Here is a 21834-nt window from a genome sequence, read left to right as displayed (position 1 = left end):
GAGTGGTACGACACAACCGTGAGGTCATTTGCGACGCTCTGTCGGGGGACGGCTTCGAAGCGCATCGGCTACCTTAAGGAAACATGGAAGCGAAGAAGTGCCCCGGTTCACATAGGAAAATATGCCTGAAGTTATTTCGTTGTCAGTCCACTGTCTTGAACGATTCGCGCACTACGTGGGCGCAAAAACGCAGTTCTAGGCTGAAATGATATAAACAGAGTCCTTCGGGGAACGGAGCCCGCTGTACAGCGGACAATCTCGCACCTTCTCGGTTCGTCCGGAGAGTTCGCGGCGGGACTGCCCTTTTGTCGTCTGCTTTTTGCCCGATTCTGCCCGGTAGATTCACAAGTATCTGAACGTGCATTTCCTGTTTTTCGCTTTCCAGTATACCCTTTTTACGCGTCCTCAGCCTGAAGATGTTATCGGGTTCCTTCTACGGCTCAGTTTTTCCTTCCTGTCTGGCTACTTAGCAGCCTTCCTTACTTTGCCCCGCGGACAGGCTACCTCCGGGATAAGGCGCTTGCAAGCGTGCCTGTTTGTTCGGGATCGCAGCGCGGAGGCCAGGTGATCGTTCTGGAGCCGTCTGCTTTTCCGTTCGCTACTCAGGAAAAGCCACGGTTCCCGGATGAAGACGTGCACGGAGATGTTTCGGCCCGCATTCGATTCCCTGTACGTCACGACAACACCAAATAGAATGAAGCCGTCTTCGTGGAGGAGGCCAGCAGGCCACGCCACCCGCCTCTACGGTTCTGCCCTTGTCTCGCGTCCACTTTCTCTGTCGAAAGCCACGTTTGCTCAGGAATTACAGAGAGTCTCTCGAGTAGAGAGACGAACTCGTGGAACAACCACCAGCCTCTCTAACGTCCGGTCAGCCGTCGAACAGAAACGCGACACAGATGGACTACGACTTCGCAACTGCTCTCGGTTTTTCCGGAGAGCCTACCACAAGCAACCTAGACGAGATGCCAACCCACCTGTCGCTTCCGTGCCGCCCCCGGCGTCCCCCGCTCCTCCATTGTCCTATCCTCCGAGTGACGAAGAGGATGCAGCATGCCTGTCGATTTTCGAGCGCATCTACCGCGCCAAGTCTCACCCCAGTCCGTCGGCCTCTGTGGGGGACGCTTCGGCCTCTTCCCTTCTCTCCTCGTCTCGCTGTGTAGGTGACGCCGCCGCCTCGGTCGATGTGGAGATCGAGGTCGAAGAAGATGCGGGCAGGCTCCCGAACGCAGACTGCGAATCGGACGGCCTGCCCGCCTCACTCCCGAGCGTTGACGGGCTGCATCCAACTCGCCGTTCTCCGGTTTCCTCCTCTTCTTCGGTCTCTGCCTCTTCTCCGCCTTCGGCAAATTCTCCGGTTCCCCCTTTGACATCTTCTCCGTCTTCGGGTGGTTCTCATCGGCCTGTGCCTCGCCGTCTGTCGAAGCTTTCTTGTCACGTTTTGGTCTGCATGCTGGCGGACTTGGCGCGGTCGGGTGTCCGTACACGGGAGGCCTGGCAGCCGCTGCTTCTGCTACTCCTTCAGTCGCTTCCTCGGCTGTCTGCCCAGCAGATTCAGCAGACTGTGTTAGCTCTCAGTCAGGCAGGCCTCTGTGCCCCCGTCGTTCTTCAGGGACTCTCAGAGGCACTTTATTGGAAGTGCGAGCAGAAGAAGGCCTTACCAGACAACCTGGTTTTGCTCCTGGATGCCCTCCGCCGCCTCCGGTGTGCTGCCACGAAGACACTGCAGAAAGAAGAGAAACACAAGCGAGAAAACGGGTCTCGGTTGCTGCGCGATAGGGGCAGGGAGGGCAGAGTTGTCCCCCGTTTATTTCCTTCGCGTAATACACATGTTTTTTAGAGGCGTCGCGCGTCTTCTGCTTCAGTGAATTATGTGCGGCTGGTGGATACATGCAAGTATCTGGTTATAGATACATTATAGAGATATACGACCACAAAGTTGGTTGAATGTGGCGGAGCCAAGCTGCAGAGAAAAGACTGGCCGCTTGGTCTCCGCTACAGAGGAGGTATGCCGTCTGCTTTTGAAGACAGTGGCATGCGGCATGTTTCCTGTGTGAAGACGTTCTTCGCTTGATCTCTGCTCTCCCCGTTCGCCTGGTGCCTGCTGTCGTGTCTCGTCCACTCAGATACTGCCCCTCCACCCGCCACTTGAACAAATACATTGAGAGAATGAAGGACGGAAGGAAGAAGCTGACAGTTTCTCACTGCCTGAAGCTTCTTCGGTTTTTTGTAAGTCGTGGGTGGTTTTTCAAGAGAGCCAACAAGTCTTTGAAGTGACAGTGACACAGGAAAAGAACAGACAGACGCATCGCCACTGACCCTCCGTCTCCTCGACAGACCACAGTGAAATACAGGCACTGAATCGACTCTTCACCGTGTCAACGCTGTTTCTCCTCTCTGCAATTCTGTAGCTTCACCGTCTCTTGTCTGCCGTTTTCCATCCCAGTCGCGCGGTTGCTATGCGTCGTCTACCTTCACTGTCGATGCCTGTCACTCTCCATTTTTCTCTGCCTCTCTCTAATTGTCTTTGTCTTCCTCCGTCGTTATCTGCCTCACTCGGTCTCGTTGAATTTCTAACTCTCTCGCTGTCTCTGTTCCCCCGTGGTTCTGTTTTTGTCCTGCAAGCAATGTCCTGTTGTTTCCCTCTGATTTCTCTTCTTTCTTGCTGCCTGTACGCCTATGCGTGTCGGACCGCCCTGAGCTTGGCGTCAAGTCTTTGAGCCTCCTCGGCCGCTGTGTTGTGCCACTCTACCTACAGTAGATCTTTGACCTGTCCGTGGCGTTATTAGTCGATATGCTTTAAATGTCACGCTGGGCGTAGCTATGAGAAATGCACATATCGGTATTGCATTACGCGTTACGTACTCTGTTGGTGCTTTTCCGCCAGGCCGAGGCGGGAGTGGACGCAGGCGATCTGAAGTACCCTGAGTTCTACTGGGGACTGTACGCGCGCTTGACTAGCGGATTTTCTTCTCTTCATCCCGCTGAGGTCGCTGCCACAGCACAGCTGCTCGCCCAGCTGGGCGTCCGAGATAGGTGAGGCTGCAGGTTGCTCGTATCTCATAACCGGAGTCAAATTAGTATTATAGGTACCACAGTGTCTTTTGTTTACTGGACTCGAGTTATACCCATGTGGACACAGAAGGGCATCGAACGTAACTGTTTGTCCTAAACTGTGAATCCCTAAAACTTCTCATGGTTCGTCCTTCTTCCAGTTGTTTTTGCTTCGGCGGACGGATCAGTCCGCACCGTTACAATTAGCAATTCAAATTCACCTTGACTAGTAGAACAACCAGGAACATTTATAGAGGGACATAAAGGCTCCACAGCCTCGCGCTCTCTTGCTCGACCTCGCTCAGCGACGTTTGCCCTAACCTGTTCGGGCATTCTTTTCATGCGTGGAGGAGCGCAAAATCGTGCGAATGCCAGGGATGGGCGGCACAAGGCAGGCAGGTGTTTCTTTCCAGGTTTTGTGCCTATGCATCTCGTCCTTCCTCGCCTTCGACTTTGCTACTTCACGAGGCTGGGAGACCGAATGCCTCAGCGAGAGGACCTGGGCACAGACAGCAAATGACGAAAAGCATCCTTTCTCGAGATGGTTAGTGGGTTGGTACGGGACCCGGTTTTTTTGTATGGTTCGGCCGCGTCCCTTTCCCCGTTTGTTTCCCTTTGTTTCCATCGCTTTCCATGCACGATTTGCTGTCGCATGCTTCGTCCTCCAACTTCTCTGTTCTTGTTCCTGCGTCGCTTTCGCCAGTCAGTTCTTCGATCACCTCTGCCGCGCCCTCTACAACCGCAGCGCGGATATTGTGAACACGAACGTCGCTGTGGCAAGCCGGGTCGATGAAGCACTTGAGGCATCTCGTTCGTCTCCGGGCCTTCCTCTTTCGCCTATCGTTGAGGTCCTCCGCTCGCGACGGGCCTATGGTCATGGCCTTCTTTCGTCTTCCCCGTCTCTACCTTCTTCCTCTCCTTCCTCTCCTTCCTCTCCTTCCTCTTCCTCTCTTTCGGCTGCCTCTCTTTCTGCTTCCTCTACTTCTTCTGCGTCTTCGCTTGCTTTTGGATCTCCTGTTTCGCGGGTGTCGCCTCTCGCTGAGGGTTCCAGACAGACCCAGTGGTCTCAGACCGTGCTGGGCGCTGCTGCCTTCGAGGCGCGACCGGGGCGCGGCGCAGACGAGGCGAAGCCGATTTCGGAGAGCGACCAGTTTTTCTCCGCGCTCGTTCACTTGGGCCGCACACTTCTCCACATCAAGACAGAGAATCCTCCAGTGCATTTCTGGCTGGTAGGTTTGACCACGCAAAGGGCACGGGCAAGGGAAAACTTGATGAGGCAGCCGGAAACGCAAGATATACTGTAGTGACAGCAGCGACAGGAAGGCGCTCGGCTTCGAGAAAGTGGAGTGCCGTTTCATTTCTCCTAAAGCGTGATGTTTTGCCGTCTGAGGAAACCGGGAGATGCTTGCCGTGCCTTCGTATCTAGTGAGCGCAATGCGTACGTCGGATTTATCTCGAGCTGAGTTCCTAAGGCGGTTTCTCCTTACGGGGCTTGGCCCTAAACAGCTCTGGCGGAGCTGCGCTTGGCTTGTCCATTCTCCCTTTTGCGTTCCTCTGGCTTCTCCGTGGCCTCGCAGCAGTCGTGACGCAGATTGTAGTCCGAAGCAGGAACTGGGATATCGATGACGGACGCCTGTCTCTGCTCATATGCACAACCGCGGTGGAACCGCTCGCTGTAATGATATCCGTTCGCCGTGCAGACACGCTGCCGCGCCTTGGGAGCATATCCCCGGCGATCAAACATTTCCTTTCGGGGCCGCCTGTATCTCTGGGCATTGGCGCTTATGCCGGGCGCGCCACGGCGAAAGGTCACCCAGCGGGCGCCAGAAAGGCTCTTCCGCAGCTCAGGAATTCCACCCGATGGTGATCGCTCGTTCAGCTCTCGCTCCTTCCTGTCTCTGCTTCTTGCTCTCAGGCGATGAAGCATCATCTCGAGCACCACTGGCTGTCGCTTCGGCCGGAGCACACTGTCTTCACTCTTTCGTAGGAACCATGCATCGGTCGAAGTGCAGAACACCCACTGAACTAGTTATTGGCATGGCAGCGACGGTCGGGCGTTGCCCGTCCCGAATGCCAGAGCAAAGGGTCAAGCGGACGGAAGCGACGAACGCCGACTGTGTCGCCTGTGGAGCTGCACACAACGTATATGCTTCTCCAATGACAGAGGGACGAACATGAGTGCTGCCAACCGTCGGTGAAGTAGAAGAATTTGATTCGCGTGGCGAAACGCCTCCGGGGCCTGATGGCGGGCTACAACGCTGTGGCACTCAGTTGCTTTCAGTCCGTTTTCTGACGGTATCCTCTCGTCTTTCTTCCCCGAACTCCCTTTCTGTCTGTAACTGGTTGTGTATATCGATGACCGGCACGATTCACTGCACATGATCCCCTGTCAGAAGGGAGTTGAGAGCAGTCGAGGTGCGATGTGCCGTCCTCGAAAAGCCTGCCAGCGTGGAAGCCCCGTTGTCGGCGACACTCGAGGATCCCGGAGCGTCGAAGGGGAAAAATCCGCTGAAGGACCAGTCTGGTCGGCATTTACGGCGGCACATGAACTGGGTCCGAACGCCGTGAGACAGTTCAGTCCGCGTTCAAATCCCTTTCTCAGCCGATTTTTTCTACGTCGTGTACTTGACAGTTTTCACTAAGAATGAAAAAGATGTCAAGGATGCAATAACATATTCCTCTAAAAAGGACCAAGCCATGCTTTCAAAGACACTTTCCTTTACCTTCGAGTTTGAAGACCGTGTTGTGTGTGGCAAAGGCAAACGAAGGAAGCGAATGTCACCTGCTTAGACGTTTGTCTCGCCGTTCCATAGACTCGAGAGTTCTGCCTGTCTGCTCAGACTCTGGTGATACTGCTAGCCAAGCGGCGTAGAGACGCTTGAAACATTCGGCGGCTCTGGGAATGCGAATTACCCACAAAACGATGCATGCGTTTTGCAGGAAGTGGCGAGAATTACCGCGGTGCTAAGGCTTCTGTGATTTTCTGTCTCCTTCCTTTCTGCCCAGATTCCTCGCTCGCTATCACCACCGCGACACTTCGCTGTTGAATAAACTCGGATTGGCCGTGGAAAGAAATCTACTTTCCTTCTCCCCCAATGAGGCAAGTGCCTGCAGGTGGAGTGGAACTACAGAACGGATACGTCCTTACGTCTTAGAAAAAGAAATCAACGCTCACAGGGATTGTCGTCCCGTCATCGATAGAGTTCGTGCTACCAGCCGCATGTATCTCTATATAGATTCCTGACTCAACATATATATATATATATATATATATATATATATATGTAGCCCTATATATATATAGCCCTGCATTTATATTTCTTGGTACGTACACGTACGGGCCTGTCTGTGTCTGAAAGGTACCAGGTTGAAATGGAAGTTGTTCTTTTTACGTAGATGGGGTGACATCCTCTGTCTGCCAGTCTGTTCCTAGATGTACACATGCTGCCACCAGCGAATCCGCACACACATTCAAATGACACGTGTGGATTCGTGGATGTCTTCAAATGGGCGTCTGATTGTATCGATAAACACAAGAAGGTGTGGTTTGAACGGGGGCGGTGTGGGTGCATGCATCGAGCGGTCGTTGATACTCAGTGATGAGGCACACAGACGCGTGTAGCATCTCCCGACCTTCAGATCTCTTTGGCTCGTTTACTGCTCCTCCTGGACCTCTTCGTTTGTTTGAATTCCTCGCGCGTGTGTCTGTGCCGGTCGTGATGTGTTGCCTTTCAGCTAGCGAGCATTTTGTTTTCCTTTTCCTCGCTTGCTTATCGCCATCGGACGCTGCACGCGACACTCGCCTTTCGTCTCCTTCAAGGCTCTGCGTCCCCAGGTGCGCCCGCGGCAGTGACTGGAAAGCGGAAAGCCAGCTCTTATGTTTTGCCGTTTTTCGGTGTATCTGCCCTGTCTCCGGTTCCCTTTCCCTGCTTTGTCTGTTGCCTTCTGGTTTGCAAGCCTGTGTAGCCGGGTGCAGAAGTTACATCTGTAGTGGAGTGTGGAGTGCAGAGATCACCGGACCCAAACGTCATTAACGTGAGGTGACTTTAAATTTATAGCAGATGTTATAGGAACTTAGATGCGCAACAGGGCTCCACTCATCGGAGCTACATTCTCGAGTTTGCGCTCTACCGATGCGGCGATTCCCCTCCCTTTCCCTCGTTCTCGATGTGCCACTGATAGGGCTCTGCTGTGCCACGGTCACGCAAGTTTGAAGTCCCCAACATTCGTGGGTTTGCTCTTTTTGCGCTGGGACGGTGTGCGTCACCTCCCTATCACGTTTTGAACTTTCATTTGCTAACGATCATGGGGGACCGATGGTAACACCCCAAGTGCGCCTTGAGGCCTTTGCCGTTTTCTGGTGGTGCCTTTTTTGAGCGTTTCCATCAGTGCGTTTTACCCATCTGAAACCGTTCCTTTCTCGAACTCGTGACCGGAGGCAAGTTTGAGACGCCATTGCTGTGTATGCACGTCAAAATCATGCTTTTTTAGAAGCTGCAAACCGGACGCGTGATTTCACCGTGTCTCCTTTTGCAGATCTCGGATGCCTCGACGACGTCTTCCTTCATTCCGTGTCGCCGTTAGTACGCCTCCCAGGTCGTCCGAAGAGGGCACAGACTCGGCCAACGCTGCCCGAAGGATCACTGCCTTTTCCGTTCCTCAGTGGCAATCACGGTGAGGGGGTGAACGAGCCGGTTCCCGACAGACTGTCATCTACGCCTTCTTTGTCTCGTCACGGATCGTTGCCGTTTTCTATCGTCACGCCGCTGCTGGCACAACCACCCTGTCTCTCGCCGTCTTCACAGCCGGCGGCGGGGACGAGCGACTCTGTTTCCCCGGTGTCGCCCGGTGCCTGCAAGCTGGCAAGCCCCAGGGGGGCAGAGAGGGAGGCAGGAAGGGAGGTCTTAGAGGCCGAGAGACAGGGACATCTGGTGTGGATGAGTAAGGGAGGCGAGGGCAACACACATGAGTTCGTAAATGAAACAGAAAGTTCCAGTCGGACGCGCGTTTCTCTCATGGACCCCAAGGGCGAAGGGGTAGGCGGCGACAGCACCTCCGAGGCCGGGCGTCACCAGACTGGTAGTGACACGCGCAGGGTCAGGGACTCCGAGTCTCCGTCTTCGCCGTTTCTTTCTTACGAGTCTGTCTGGAACAATTCCGCCTTTAACGCCGGAGAACGAGGAGGCCAGAGGAAGGCATCCGATGGCCAAGCTCAACCGCTAGCGGCAGACGCCCATATGCCGCCACCGATGTTTTTTAGCGTCGATGGGAGGTCGACTGACAGGACGGTAAGAAAGCTGGGAGGCAGCGGATCGACTGTGCAGCTCCTGCCAGAGAGCCGAGGACGACACGATGTGCACAACGAAGGTTTTACGGGTGCATGGTCACGAGACGAGGAAAGATGTGTGACACGGGCAGGACAGAATTTCGATTCTCCGCGATGGGTGGAGGGACGCGAGGCGTCGGCGCCTCTGGCTATTCGGGAGACAGAGACGGGCGCGTCGTGGTCCGGTACAAGCGAGAGCAAGGAAGCGGGAGATGGTGCACGCGATGGTCGAGGTCAAAGTGACAACAGCCTGGCGTGGTTTAATGGAGAGGTGGAGAGCAGACAGATTTCGCTGAAGATGCCGCGGCCTGCCTCGTTCGTGCCCCGTCGTATTGAGCCTGCCGTCGCTGCCGCTATGCTTGATGCATGCGTGGAACTGAAGTATCGAGATCGACTCTTCCTCGCATGTCTTACCGCCTCGCTTAAGGTTGCTGTTGAAGAGACGGGCGTCCACAGTTTCGGCACCTTCGTGCAAACGAACGGTATCGTCAGTGCTCCCCAACCTCGGTTTGGTCTACGTGAAGGGGCTCGGGTGGCGGGAGATCTGCCCGCAGCTGGAGGCGCCTCCCAGGCCGAGGCCACTTGGAGCGAGACCACCTGTCAACGCGTTTACGGAGGTGGCGCCGATGGCCGGGGTCTACGGGCGCCAGTTGGGCTCCATGAAGTTGCAAGCAAGATGGTATGGACTCCAGACACACCGAACGCAGATGTCACCCTCGATGGAGGAAGCGATTTGCGGGCCTTGCGCCTGCAGGCCGCCGGACGTTTGTGCACTGATGAAGGGAGACCGGAGACATCGAGCACAACCCCGACATCGTCTACGATGCCAGCGAGACATCAAACACGCTACACGAAAACATCGGTGTCTCCTGAGTCCTCATCGTCGCGTGACGTTTCGCACAAACATGCGTCACCTTCCGCCGTTGAGGCGACATCTCCTCAGGCCCCCCAAGAAGACACCTTCATGTTTTTGAGTGAGTTTGACCCCTCACAGATCGACTCGGGTCGGCCTTCTCCACAAGCCAAAGAGGCAGATAGCGCAGACTCGCATTGTGCGGGAGAGGGCCGACGATTGGGAGAGGCTACAAAAGGCTGCGAGGCCTCCACAAGCGATTCAGGAGATAAGCCTTCTGCGGGTGACTCTTTGTCTCCGTCTCTGGCCGCTGGAGCCTCCCTTGCGCGACCGTCGTCATCTCGCTCTGTCACGTCTTCGGCGCTTTTCCCGTCGTCGACCTCAGGCGTCATGCGCTTCCGATACACGAGGCACTTCTTCGAACTTCTGCGTCGTGCGGCGCTCCGTCAGGGCGCGCGCAGGTCCGCCGATGACTGGTCGCTCCTGTCCAAATTGGATGTCTCTCCGCCTGAGGATCGCGGCATCGCAGACGGCCGACAGACGGGCCGCCAGCTGCCGCGCGCGCCTTCACAAGAGGGAGGCGAGCAACTCGAAGCAGCCTGTGAAGGGACAGGCGGAGTCCTTCTTGCAAGTCGACTCCGCAAATCCACGAAGGGCGTCGTCGGCAGGTGCGCATCCTTTATTCCTGCCGATGCGTCAATCGAACGCAGAATCCACCCAGACCAGGTAATACAAAAGACCGAGCCATGCACAAACGTTCTCATGTTGTCTGAATTTGTGTAGTGCCACTTGTGCACATCTTTTTCAAGGAGGCACATAGATGCGTGAAGCTGGCGATGTGTGGGCATACTGAAATGTAAACCCTCGAAATTTAAAGAATGTTCGTTTAGGACTCACATACGCTAACTCGTCCTCTGAGTTTGACTCCACTATTTTACGTTTTCTTCGCGACCACCCTTGTGGTTTCGTCTCTCCGCGTTCTTGCAATTTTACACTCTCACGTTTCGTCTGTATCTCGAATCTTGCTTCTATGATTCCGAATGCCTTTCCCCCGTTTCACGCCGTTTTGGTGCGGGTGTATGGATTTGTGTTACTCCAGTAACACTCTCCCTGGTTCCCCTGTCATTCTTTCTGCCCGACTTCTGTCTCGCTCTGAGCTTTTACCCTGAGTTATATCCGCGTTGTCCCTTCCGTCGCTGTCTCTGTTGATTCTGTGGTCTTTCATGGGCGCAGCTCCTGCCTTCGTCCCCTCTATGTCTTACGAGGCGTTTACTCACTTCGTCCTAAATCGCCGTTGTCTTTTTCATTGCCCACGGTTTTTGGATGTCGCGATCGATTCGGGGACCTCGCATACGTAGTCCGAAAACAACTCTCGAATTTCAGTCACGTTACGTTAACTCCCAAACGCTTCTCTTTTCGCCTTCTTCACTTTCCCTCAGCTTCGTCGACGCTTCTGGGATCGCCTGTTTGAGACCACAGGCCATCCGGCGAAGAGGCGCCTCTACCACCGTCGTCTGTTTCTCGCCGCATGCGAGCTTCGGTTCCAGGCCCTGCCGTCGCGCCCGCTCCGATTGAGTCCCGTAGGTTTGAGCGGCCAGGGGAGACAGACCGAAGTCCAGCCAGACGAAGACGAGGCCTCCGTCTCTGGACGAGACGCTCTGCCAGAAAAACCGAGCAACGCGAAGACAAAGGCAGGTCTTGCTTCAGAGAGACCTGGGGGAGAGTCTGAAGGCGACGTGGAGAGCGTCGAGGGGCGTGAGCAGCTGGAAGGCACGTCCTGTGTGCCGTTCAGAGACTGTGGAGTCTTGGGAAGAAGACAACGACAGAGACAGCGAGCAGCGAGTGTCCAGCGACCCAAGGGGAGAAAGGGGAAGTCGGCGGCTTCAAGCTGTCCAGAAGACAACGCATTTCGAGATGCTCAGGTAAGAACCTAACTTCGAGAAGAGCACTGTGCCTGCGTGCGAGTGTACGCGTCTAGGGTGTCGGAGCTTAGGGGCGCGAAAGTAGTCTTGTCTCGATGTCTATTCTCCTCAGCCACTGTTTATATATGTGTATGCATGGTGAGAGCTTTGGTGAGAGCTCGTCACAGACGCATCCAAGTATCTCTACAAAGAATTGTGTCTGGACGAAAGCTTCGGTTGAAATGGGCAGCTCTCATTATACTTGTGAGCGGGATCGTGCAAGGTTCTCGGTTGTGCATCGGTGCGTGAAACGCAAAAGCAGAGTCGGAGACTCGCTGGAACCGCATGTGTCCATGTCGAACCTCCCTTGTCTTCCTGCCCGTGCAGACGGTCCGGAACGCAATGCGGCGTTGGAGTCTCTTGCGCCGTGCCTTTTTGGAGCCTTACGAAGACCATGCCCGCGCTCTTCAGGTGGCGTTGTGCCGGCAAAAACTGTCGGAGAGGTCCGGCAAACTGCCACCAGGCTTTCCCCAAGAAGCCGGCGAGACGGAATACACGTCTCTAGGGACTTCGCCGAGCACACGCGAGCCCGCAAACTCACTGCGTCCCACCCGAGGCGACGCGGGCAGCGAAACGGCGAGACACCCCGCGGCGTCGCATTCAGGGGCAACGTCTTCGTGTGCAGCCCCCGGCCTGAGTCTCTTGTTTCTCCCTCGACCTCACGATGGCCACCCGCCTTCCCGACTGCCTTTCTTGGTCGACACGGTTCAGCTGTTGCCGGCCAAGCGTCTGTTCGAGGGCCATGGCACCCACGCACGAGTGAGGAGAGGCGTCTTCCTTGCGGAGTCTCGACTCGCCCACATGCAAGCTCGTATTCTCCGGGACAACGCGCGGAGCCGCGACCGTGTGACGCGCCACAGGATGGGGGGTGACGACCAGTACGCCTCTGTGAAGAAGCTAGATGAAGCGTTGCAGCGACGCCAGAACTTCGGCCCGAGAGCGAGCATTCTTCTGGCACATGCAGAGACAACGAACGAAACTGGGAAGGACCCTTCGAGGTTCCCCCTTCCGGGTTTAGACGAGTTGTGCGCTGCTAACGTGACACCGCCGCGCGGTCACATGCGTGCATCTGTGTCGGCTGAGGATGCCTCGTTCGTCAAAGTACCCTTCGCGACTGTTCGTGACAGACAACAGACATACATGCCCTCGGAAGATTCGCTGGCTTGCACAGCTCATGAAGCAGGCGCCGTTGCGTTGCCTCGTCGTGCGCCGTGTGCAGCTGGGAGCAACGACGACGCAGTAGAGAATGGCATGGATGAAGCCAGCAAGGCGAGGCAGAAAAACGTGCCTCTGACTCTCAGGTCGATCCGACCCCTATGTCCGTTGGTTCGCGAGGTTGCATGCGCGCTTGAAGCCTCGGTTCGCCTGCATTTCCTTCCTCCCGGTCTCTTGACAGCTTTCGCTTCACACCTTCTCCACATAGTCACCAACGTGTCTGCGGTCATCTGCTCGCCTTCGCTCGTGGGCGTGGAGGCGCCCCGCAGACCGAGGCATCCAGCAGCGGAACTACAGCAGAGCGAGAAGGCACTCCAGGCTGGAGACGAAGCGTCGCATGCGGTCGAAGAAGAAGGGCACCGGCGGGTGAGAGTTCAGACTAAGACTGTTTTCGTCGAACTCAGCAATCTTCTTAGATGCCTCACCCGAGCGGCCGACGCCGCTTGCTGCGTGCCTGGCACCGCCGCCGCAGACGCCGAGAACGAAAATGGAAACGAAGAGGAAGCCGAACACCACAAAGCAGACGCAAGACCGAGGGACGTGAAGCCATTTCCAGAAGAGCAACAACGGGTGTGGAAAATTCTCGAGAAATGCTTCAGGTGAGTTGGCGGGCATTGAACGAACCAGGCAAAGAGGCGCTGGCAAGCGCTTTGGGGGAAAGGTGGATAGCGAAGTCTGACAGGGCAACGGGGACGTAGTGGGCGTCTGCGGCCGACTGCCTAGGGTTTTGGTTCTGTATGACTCGAGAGAGTGCACCAGAGAGCTGAGACAGCAGATCCCGGGGGCCTGGTTAGTAGATTCGACCGCTGTAGGGCGGCTGTCGATTTACCACAGAATGTCCCATTGCTTGGTAAAGGGAATCAAGCTTATCGCTTCAACGGGAAGGAACCTGGGACAACAAAATCGAGTTCCGTTGATGACGACTTGCGAAAAGATGTCTCCTCGATTGTCGCGACGAAAAGCCAAGAAGCCATGTTCGTGCGAAACAACATCTATGTGCCAAACCAGTCATGACACACGCACACACACACACACATTTCATATATATATATATATATATACAGAGGAATGGCGATGTGATAGTTGATCTGTGTGGCATGGTATCGCCGTCTTTATCCGCAGAGCGGCGGCGTTCGAGGCTCTCTGGAACCCTGAAGCAACTTTTAACGCCTCTAGTCGTCATCAAGGCGCCTCGCCGCCAGATTCGGTGCCTTTCGTCAGTGGCCTCCAACGCTCGGACGCCTCTGTGGCGGCTGCCCCATCTGACCCTGCCCTTCTCCTTCATAGTCTGCGGGTATACACTCGTCTGGCTCATCAACTGACTTTCTCATCCGGGGCATCCTTTTTGTCTGCCGACTGCGGTGGCCGGGAACAGAAAACGAAACTCTGTTTCCCAACGGAGGACGCAACCCTGTATTCGCGGCTTGTCGACCGGCCGCCTCGTCCTGCGCCCTCCTGTCTCGTAAGTGTGCCAGGCGTCTCTGGACGAAACACATGCGAAGACGGAAATCGGAACAGAACCTCTCCTTTGTTCCTCTCACACGGCGAATGGGGGCGGACCCTCCTAGATTTCATTGGAGGCCGTCTCGGGCACTCGGGAGCCTCCCAGAGAGAGAAGGAGACGGGACGGCTCCCCGCGAGAGCGCACAGAGACAGTGGAGACAATACCGCCTCGTCCGACAAGGGCAACGGGGTGAGCCAGGCGTCGAGCATCGCCGGTGAGCCTGGGGTACGTGGAGTGGACAGCAAGAGAGAAAGGCGGCAGGCAGTGGCAAATGCAGAGAAAGACTCACAGAGGCGCCCGATAGCCCAGAGTCTCGGGATTAGGGAGCTTACTCAGATTTTGAACGATCTGTCAAGGTTACGGCCTCTCCTCATGGTTGACAGCAAGGAGGTGGACGGTGACAGTGATCGTCTCTGGCAGGCACTCCACGCAGAGACGAAGTGTCGGCTTCTTTCGGCCTTACGCAACGACGGAGCGAAGCACGCTATTCTCAACGTAAGCCAAGCTAGGTCACTGCTTTCTCGGGTGCTGCTGATTCACGATCACAGAGACTCGAACGACAAAACATTGTCCAGCAACGTTGTTCCGACACTGTGACAGGAAATGCCTCACCACATATAACCAACTGGTATACCTATATTGATGGATGGCGCTAAATAGACCGACGAACAGATACGTTTGTATGCGTGGCTTTCTGGCGGTCACAAGGGTCGGCACCGGAACGCAATCCTCCAGGCAGGCGCGAGATTGGACCGTGCATCGTTCAACTCTTTTGTGAGAAGGTCTAAGGACGACCGAATAGGAGTGACATTGTGTTGGATGCGTTCGCTGTCAGACATGCATGTGCACGCCTCTGCATGTGTTTTATGCGGAAGAGGCGATGAATGTGAAGCACCGCGAAGCATTTGATGCGTCCTGTGCTTGGCAAACAACCCTCAGAGTGTGTCAGTACGGATCGCTGCATCCGTCGCGCTTCCCCTTCTGTTATTCGTGTGCGTTACTAGCAGCGCTCGTCGCAAGGAACGACTGAGCCTTCGGCCGTCGCTCGTTCTTCGGGGGACTTCCATCGACGGGATCTTTTGAATGGCCTCGTAGCCTTGTGCGTGGATGCGCTGCCGCCCCGTTTCCACTTTGACGAAGAATTAACAAGCGTTCAGAATCGCCGCCTCGCGTCTTCTCTTCCAGCCTATCGCCGCTTCCATCCTGGGCTCTCCAGGTCTTCGAACGAGGCCGGGGATTGCAGCGCAGATGAAGCGATAACGGCACATCAAGGCACTGCCGCAGGAGACACAGCAAGTGACCCGCAAGACGCAGGCGTCTGTAGCCACCTGCGTGCACCGCAACCGAGGGATGAGCGCACTGAAAAACCTACAAGTATTTGCAATGAGGAGCAGCTCTTCGGGCAGACTGTTCGCAAGCTGGCGCGACGATCCGCTGTACCTACGCGCCTCCTGTTGAGGGCCGTTCACCGTGAGCTCACGAGGCAGGGAAGGTGGGAGGCAGCGACATTTGTTCAGCAGGTCGCCCCGCCTTGTTGAACGTTGACTGGAGAAAACGGGGTGGTGGGCGCAGTGCCAGTGACTGAGAAGCGTTTCGTCTTTTTTTATCGTGCCCTAGGCTCGTCTAGCTTTCTGCCAAGGTAATGGTGTTTTTCCTTCCGCCATCTGCAGTTGGCCCGGAGGAATTCCTTTCTCTTTGACGGCCGTGACAAGAGACAAAAGAACTTTCGCGACGTCGAGGGAACGGTTTCTACTGCGGAATGAATAGGTCTCACAAAGACACGGACGTTGACATACTCTTCAGTGTGCAAGAGAACGTTCACCAGTCAAACGGTTCGTGCTTGCTGACTCGCACAGGCCCCCATGCCGTTTTCGACGATGCGAATCTTCGCGTGCGAGTCCTGTACGGATATGTGTTCTACAGAGGGTCACGAAACCTTAAAAGCACGAGTGGAGTTTCCGTGTCTAGGCAGAACCGAGAGATCCCCACTGTCATCGCGCTTGAAATGCGCCAATAAACGCGGTCTTATGTTTCGATGCTCTGAGGGCGAAATCTGGCCTTTTGAAGCTGTGCAACATGCCAAGCCGGGAACCACCATCTCTAAACTGCGTGTACGTTTTTACTGCTATGTCGGCTTTTATAGCCGTACTCCTTATATATGCACTCTCACAGAGCAGTGGAGTCGTTTGCGCTGCAGACAAGAAGGCCGCAGGTACACAGGTCTTCTTACGCGTTGCGTTCCCTTTTTCCGAAAACTGTCTTCGCGTTCAAAGGTAGTTTTAAAAAATTGACAAATATGGAACATACGGGACACCCCGCGAGTGCGAGAGTATCGGCACCCAACACAAAAATACAAGGCAGCGGATCCGCGTTCCCCCAACCTAGAGAGCCGTGGGAAGGGTCTGGCTGGAGAAATGGAGGAACACGACCCTGCCAGAGGGTCCGTTCTCCATATACCGAAGACGCGAGACCAGTTAAATAGTGGCACATGTCCTGCTCACGTTAGCGATAGTATGATCGAACAGATACTGCTGGTTGTTTGCGCCGCAAAGAAGTCACGCAGACATTTCGCCGGGGTCTTTTTTATTCTCGGCCCCCTTCCTGATCGGCCTTCACATGCGTTGACAAGACGATGAATCGTTCCCACTTTCTCTAAGCTACTCCTGTTTCGGAGACCCGGGCTTCTTCAATTGTCTCTTCCCCAAAGGCAAGCCTTGCCCTTTTGGTTGTGCCGCGAGAGGTGAGCTTGAGCGAGGCGAGGGCGAGGGAGCCTCTGCAGGGGCAGCTTCACCGACGGGAGGGGGTGGGCGCGGCCCTGTGAGTGGCCCGAGACGCCGCCGCCCTCCGAGATCGGAACTTTGGCTTCCGCGCCTTTCGGTGAGTGGTGACAAGGAGCGTGGCGACGCCAAGGACGAGGCCGATGGCGATATCAGCGGGGCTTCCGATCCAGATTCTTCACGTCCGACACTGTCTGAAGGTTCAGGCGTCACAGATCTGACCACGGATCCAACGGTTCGTGTGGTTCCTGAAGGGCTTCGCGAAGGCGTCGGAGACTCTCGCCTCTCACCCACACTTCCCTCTGATTCGACCACCGGCGGTTCCCTGTCCAGCAGAGGTGAAAGTGTACGCGTAGCAGCTGGCGCCTTCGGCGCTGTGTCCACAATCAACTCGGCGGAAGCTCCAGACGTGTCACGACGCAGGGTCCTCTTGTTGCCGACGGCACTGGGCGTGGACAAATTCGTCCCAAGCCGAACCGTCCTTCTGTCGTCTCCCAGCTGGTCTCCAAGAGAAGAACTCGTCCCCATGTGTGATCGCAACCCGGCTGCGGGAGCAGCGCCGGCAGCAAGGCCCTGAACCGTTCGATGGAATTCCACTTCATGCCTGCCGATTCTTCTCTTCGCACCAGGAGGGCCCTCGGCACCGCGGGTGACGAGACCGATTCTCCTACGTTGAGCTCCTCCCACACCTGCTGCGAGACCCAATTTGATGCGTCGTTTGTCATCGAGATTCACCGGCGGCCGTTTGTCGGCAAAGGCAAGCCGCGCACGTCTCCCGGCGAGCCCAGCCTTCTTTTCCATTCGGCTCGTCGATTCCTCGACGTATCCAATGCGGGTCATCTCCTCTTCCTTGGTCGTCCTCTCGTCGGTTTCCATCGCCTCCAAGAGCCTGTCTACGTCTGCGGCTTCGTTCATGCTCAGCTCCAGATGCACTGCCACAGCTTGGGCCGCGCGGGCTCTCGCAATGTCGTCTATCTCCGACTCAATCAAACCCCGCAGGCGCTCGACTTCCAGTTGAGCCTGATTCACCATTTCAACGGTAAAGAAGAAGTCGAGGGGAGAAAAAGTGAGGTCCGGCATATTCTCGTCCGCCCCCGCCATCTCCAGAAGCGCGCGGTTCAGTTCCTCCAGCTCGCCCTCAAGCGCGTGGTTCTCTTTTCGCAACTGAGGCGCTGTCGAGTCCCCGGCCTGTGTCATACGTTCGCGGTATGCCAAATGCAGACGCCTCAGCTGTCTTTGCGGCACGTGCTGCATAGACTGAACAGCCACGTACAGCTCCATAAGCGTGATAGGACTATCATCGTAAACGTCGTCGTCGAGCATGAGGTCGAGGAAGTCCTGTTCAGCTGTGTTGAACGTGATTTCGCCGCCCTCCAGAATCTCCGTCCCGAAGTCGATGTCACCTTCGCCCTGGGGATCGTTCTTCTCGCTGTCGTAGTACCAGTCTGAGAACAGCGTTGGCTTGACCGCCTCGAATTCTTCCAGATCCAGGGGGACTCGCAAGCTCCTGTTGTCTTGGTACCGCTGCCAGAAGCAGTAGCAGAAGGCGTAGCGGATCGTGAAGTCCAGCCAGTCTCCGGGAATTGTGAACTGGCACCAGGCAATGACCAGCTGCGACAGGGAGTCGCTCAGCGCAGCCACGAAATACGTTCGATTCTCGTAGTTGATCTTCCGGTACGACGTCTTTTTCCTTCTCAAGAGAAGCCGGCGCAGGTGGAAAACCCGTGACTTGGTGGCCGCCTCCAGCACCATATCCTTCGTGATGTAGTTATAGTAGATCTTCGCATTTCGCGAAGTGTACAGTCGCGCCAGTGATCGCGTGACGCGGTTGTAGTACCGCCATAAAGACGGGATCGAAACGAGGTGCGGCCGCATCATTACCATTCTTCCCCACTCAACGAACAGGCTCCACAAGACATACAGATAGTAGAATATCGCAACGGCCAGGGGGATAGCTCCCATATACTTGAAGACTTCAAAGTAATAGCTGCCTTGAAAAATGACACCGATGATGATGTTCACCATCAGTCCATAGAATTCCATTCGATTCGCCATGTCGTGGCTTCGCTTGTCAAACGGCTCCAGCTGCAGTTGCAGCGCCGTGGAAAGCACGGTGAGCGCGAGGTTTGCCGAGTTCCGAAAAATCTCCTGAGCCCCGGAAGCGTTGGCGTGAACGTACATTGTGATAATAAGAGCGACGCACGTTTTTCGCAGCCCGATGACACCTTCCCACCAGCGGTACGCGTACTGGTAACCATTCACCAAGAAGCCATGCTTGAACCTCTGCTCAATGGTATCCGAACTGTGGTCTCCGGACATGTAGGCGACGAACCCAGCGATGCTTCCGACGCCCCACACCAGTAGCCCAACGCCTCCCAAGATGAGTCCCGACAAGAAATAAGGATTCTCAAAGCTGCAGATCTGAACTGGGAAGGCGGCAAGGACACTGATCGGATCCTCCGACTTGTACCGTGTCTCGATGCACCCCATAAGCATGGTACACTCGATGACAAAGGTTGGAAAATGCCAGAACCAGATCGCCGTGTACGCGGGAATAAGGTCAGTACAAAGTCTCACGAAATTTTCCCATGGTGTGCTTGTTCCGTAGATATACCGGAACATGCCCAAGCAACGCTCTGATTCGATCTTGCGAATCGTCTTTTCTGTCCACATATCATCGCCATGAGCCTGCCTCGCCTCCTCAAGCACCACTAAAACCCTGGAGATGTACGCGGAGTACATCACCTTGTACGTCGCTACGCAGATCGCACCTATAATGGTGAGAAGGACGGCGTCGATGAAGGGTACGAAGATTTGGAAGAAGTGCTGCCAATACCAGACATGGGCTTCGGGCATGACAATTCCCAGACTACGGAAGAAGCATGGCATCTTGAAGTACGGGTGCAGTGCGAAGTAAAACTCAAAGAAAAACAGTCGATATATAGATGCCCAGCCGGCGAGCTGCGACTGGCTTGTCGCAGGCATGAGGCCATAGACACTCAAGAAAAACATATGAGACATCACAATGCGAATAAGGACCGGGTGAATGCACGCCTGCTGCTGGACGGCAATGATTGTGAGCGCGGTAATAATCCAAATGATGCCGCAGACCACCAGGCGCATAAGAATGAAAATGAAGCTGTCGAGCCAAAGTGGGAGACATGCTTGGCAGCCACTCTTGTACCGAATTTCGGAGTAATCCTCCTCACAAGCACTGCACAGGTATCCCGCTGAACCGTGGACGCACGAGTTATGCGAACCACCTCGGCAGCGTACATCATCCACACACGGGTGGATGTCTGGAATTCGATCATATTGATGAACAGATGTGTCGTTCGCCCGCGATCGCATCTGTAACGCGCTTACTGCTCCTGTTGTGCCCGTTAAAAGCTGCCCCTCGTTTTCGCCGGAAGGGTCGACTGGGGCGCTAGAACTGGGCTCACCAGAGCCGCCTGTAGAGTCCAGATTCGCCCCACCTTCATCAGTGTGGTCATCTGGTGCCGGTCCGGTGTCCGTGAATTCCTTGAACGTGTCACCCGTAAAACTCGCGACCATAGGCACCATAGCCGGGCTCCACACAGTCTCATTGAGTGGTTTATACACGGCGTAGAAGCCACTGCTGGGGAAAGGGACTTGGTGATCATCAATTGTGATTTTCACAAAGCTATGGTCCTGCTCAACTGCCTGCCGCGCACGCGTCTTCAAGCCGCCAGGGCAGACACCACCGGCAATGCAATCCTGGCAAGTAATAATCCCCTCAGCATCCTCCGCGACGACCGCGTATTTTCCGATTTTGCAGAAACACTGGATCTTTGCTACAGCTCCTTCAATGGTCTCCGCATCACGCATGCACCTTCCCGCACATGGGGCGTTTTCTTGAAGTTCTTTGTATGTCCCAGCTGCACACTTCTCGCAACCGAAATAGGCGTTGTCCTCATGTGTACCGCCGGTCGACCCCTCCACAACGGCGTACCCGGCCATACACAGACACTTTTCCACACTGTCCGACAGCGCTGTGGACAAAGGCACAGTTGACCCCTCCGGGCAATGTTGAGGCGGCATGTGGATTTGATTCACAGGCGGATCCATCCACAGACCTGGGCAGTACATGTGCTTATAGCAGCTGACACACGGATGCAGAGTCACGATTTTCTCGAGCTCCTGGCGAATGTCCGGCTGCAGCCAAGGAGCTGCCGTGGTCTGATAGAATGAGAGGCCCTGCTCTTCACCTATGGCATCGCCTAATGCACGCGAGCTTCGTTTCGAAGCAGAGTTCTGGGAAGCTTTAAATGCCCTCTGCAGGACGCCGCCGTCACCCCGTACCAGCAATCCACCACGCAGCTCGACAGCCGAAACGGATTCTGTTTCTGAAGCCTCCTCATGGGTTGTATCTGGAGTCTCGCCATCAGCTGCGTCCACCTGCTGGTTCGTATTCCCCGCATGGCCTTCGGTCTGTTCCGCTGGGGCCTGACTGTCACTGCTATCGGCATCTGGCTTAGGGTGCGTAACTATTGAGTCTTCACTCGAATTCGAGCTGCCGTCTGCAGGCGTATGATCTGCCTCGCCCTCTGCGTCCGCGTCAGCGTTTGCTATCATATACAGACCGGGAATACACGCGCAGTCATAGGCGCTAATGCTCGCCAGGTTCTCTGTTGTGAACCCTGTTGGACACTCCGCACAATTCGTGTTGTCCGTGGTGTTCTTATACGTCCCCACCCTACACGGTTCACACTGCCGCCCTGACAGATGATAGCCAGGAATACACTTGCAATGTTCGGCCGCCGACGCTCGGTTTGCTAGAGTTACAGATGACGCCGGGCACTGGTAGATTTGCGCTTCTTCGTCACCTGGGCAATACGCATTTACAGGGCATTCTTCGTACGTAACCGAGCGCCAGACTGTGTCGCTCTCCGGTCGTTGCATAGCACATGACACCGTCCAGGATGCAGGGACCTGCGAAACAACAGCAGACACAAAGCAACGCGTACAATGCGCAAGGGCGGGGGGAAACGTTCCACAGTATCGGGCCACGAACGGCAGCTTCTTCGTGCTAACAAGGGTGCCTCCTACGTCATCAGGCGCCGAACGATCGCTGCGTCAGGTCCTCGCCAAACAAAACATGCAGATGCAGCACTGCTCATGTTGCT

The 21834-nt window shown here is 55.5% G+C and overlaps 2 protein-coding genes across 2 annotated transcripts in view; one reads left to right on the top strand and one right to left on the bottom strand.

Annotated features, from left to right (window-relative positions):
* Positions 1 to 694: 694 nt before the first annotated feature.
* Positions 695 to 15448, top strand: TGME49_292035 (hypothetical protein; the record flags this gene model as incomplete). The annotated part of the gene is made up of 12 exons (XM_018782156.1): positions 695 to 1701; positions 2124 to 2226; positions 2885 to 3033; positions 3755 to 4280; positions 4967 to 5034; positions 6058 to 6151; positions 6787 to 6886; positions 7588 to 9956; positions 10670 to 11152; positions 11519 to 13005; positions 13529 to 14405; positions 14918 to 15448. The coding sequence occupies 12 exons, from the start codon at positions 695 to 697 to the stop codon at positions 15446 to 15448; spliced, it is 7794 nt and encodes a 2597-aa protein (XP_018636480.1).
* Positions 15449 to 16157: 709 nt separating this feature from the next.
* TGME49_292020 (GCC2 and GCC3 domain-containing protein) overlaps positions 16158 to 21834 on the bottom strand; it is a 28782-nt gene continuing 23105 nt past the window's right edge. Inside the window, exon 11 of the mRNA XM_002368503.2 lies at positions 16158 to 21640. Coding sequence (XP_002368544.2) covers positions 16568 to 21640 — 5073 coding nt within the window. The 3' untranslated portion in view covers positions 16158 to 16567. The remainder of the gene's footprint in view (positions 21641 to 21834) is intronic.

This window comes from Toxoplasma gondii, chromosome IX (genome assembly GCF_000006565.2).
Source record: "Toxoplasma gondii ME49 chromosome IX, whole genome shotgun sequence".
In the NCBI taxonomy this organism is placed as follows: domain Eukaryota; phylum Apicomplexa; class Conoidasida; order Eucoccidiorida; family Sarcocystidae; genus Toxoplasma; species Toxoplasma gondii.
The sequence above is the reverse complement of the archived record's forward strand: the minus strand, read 5'-3'. Positions and strand labels throughout refer to the sequence as shown.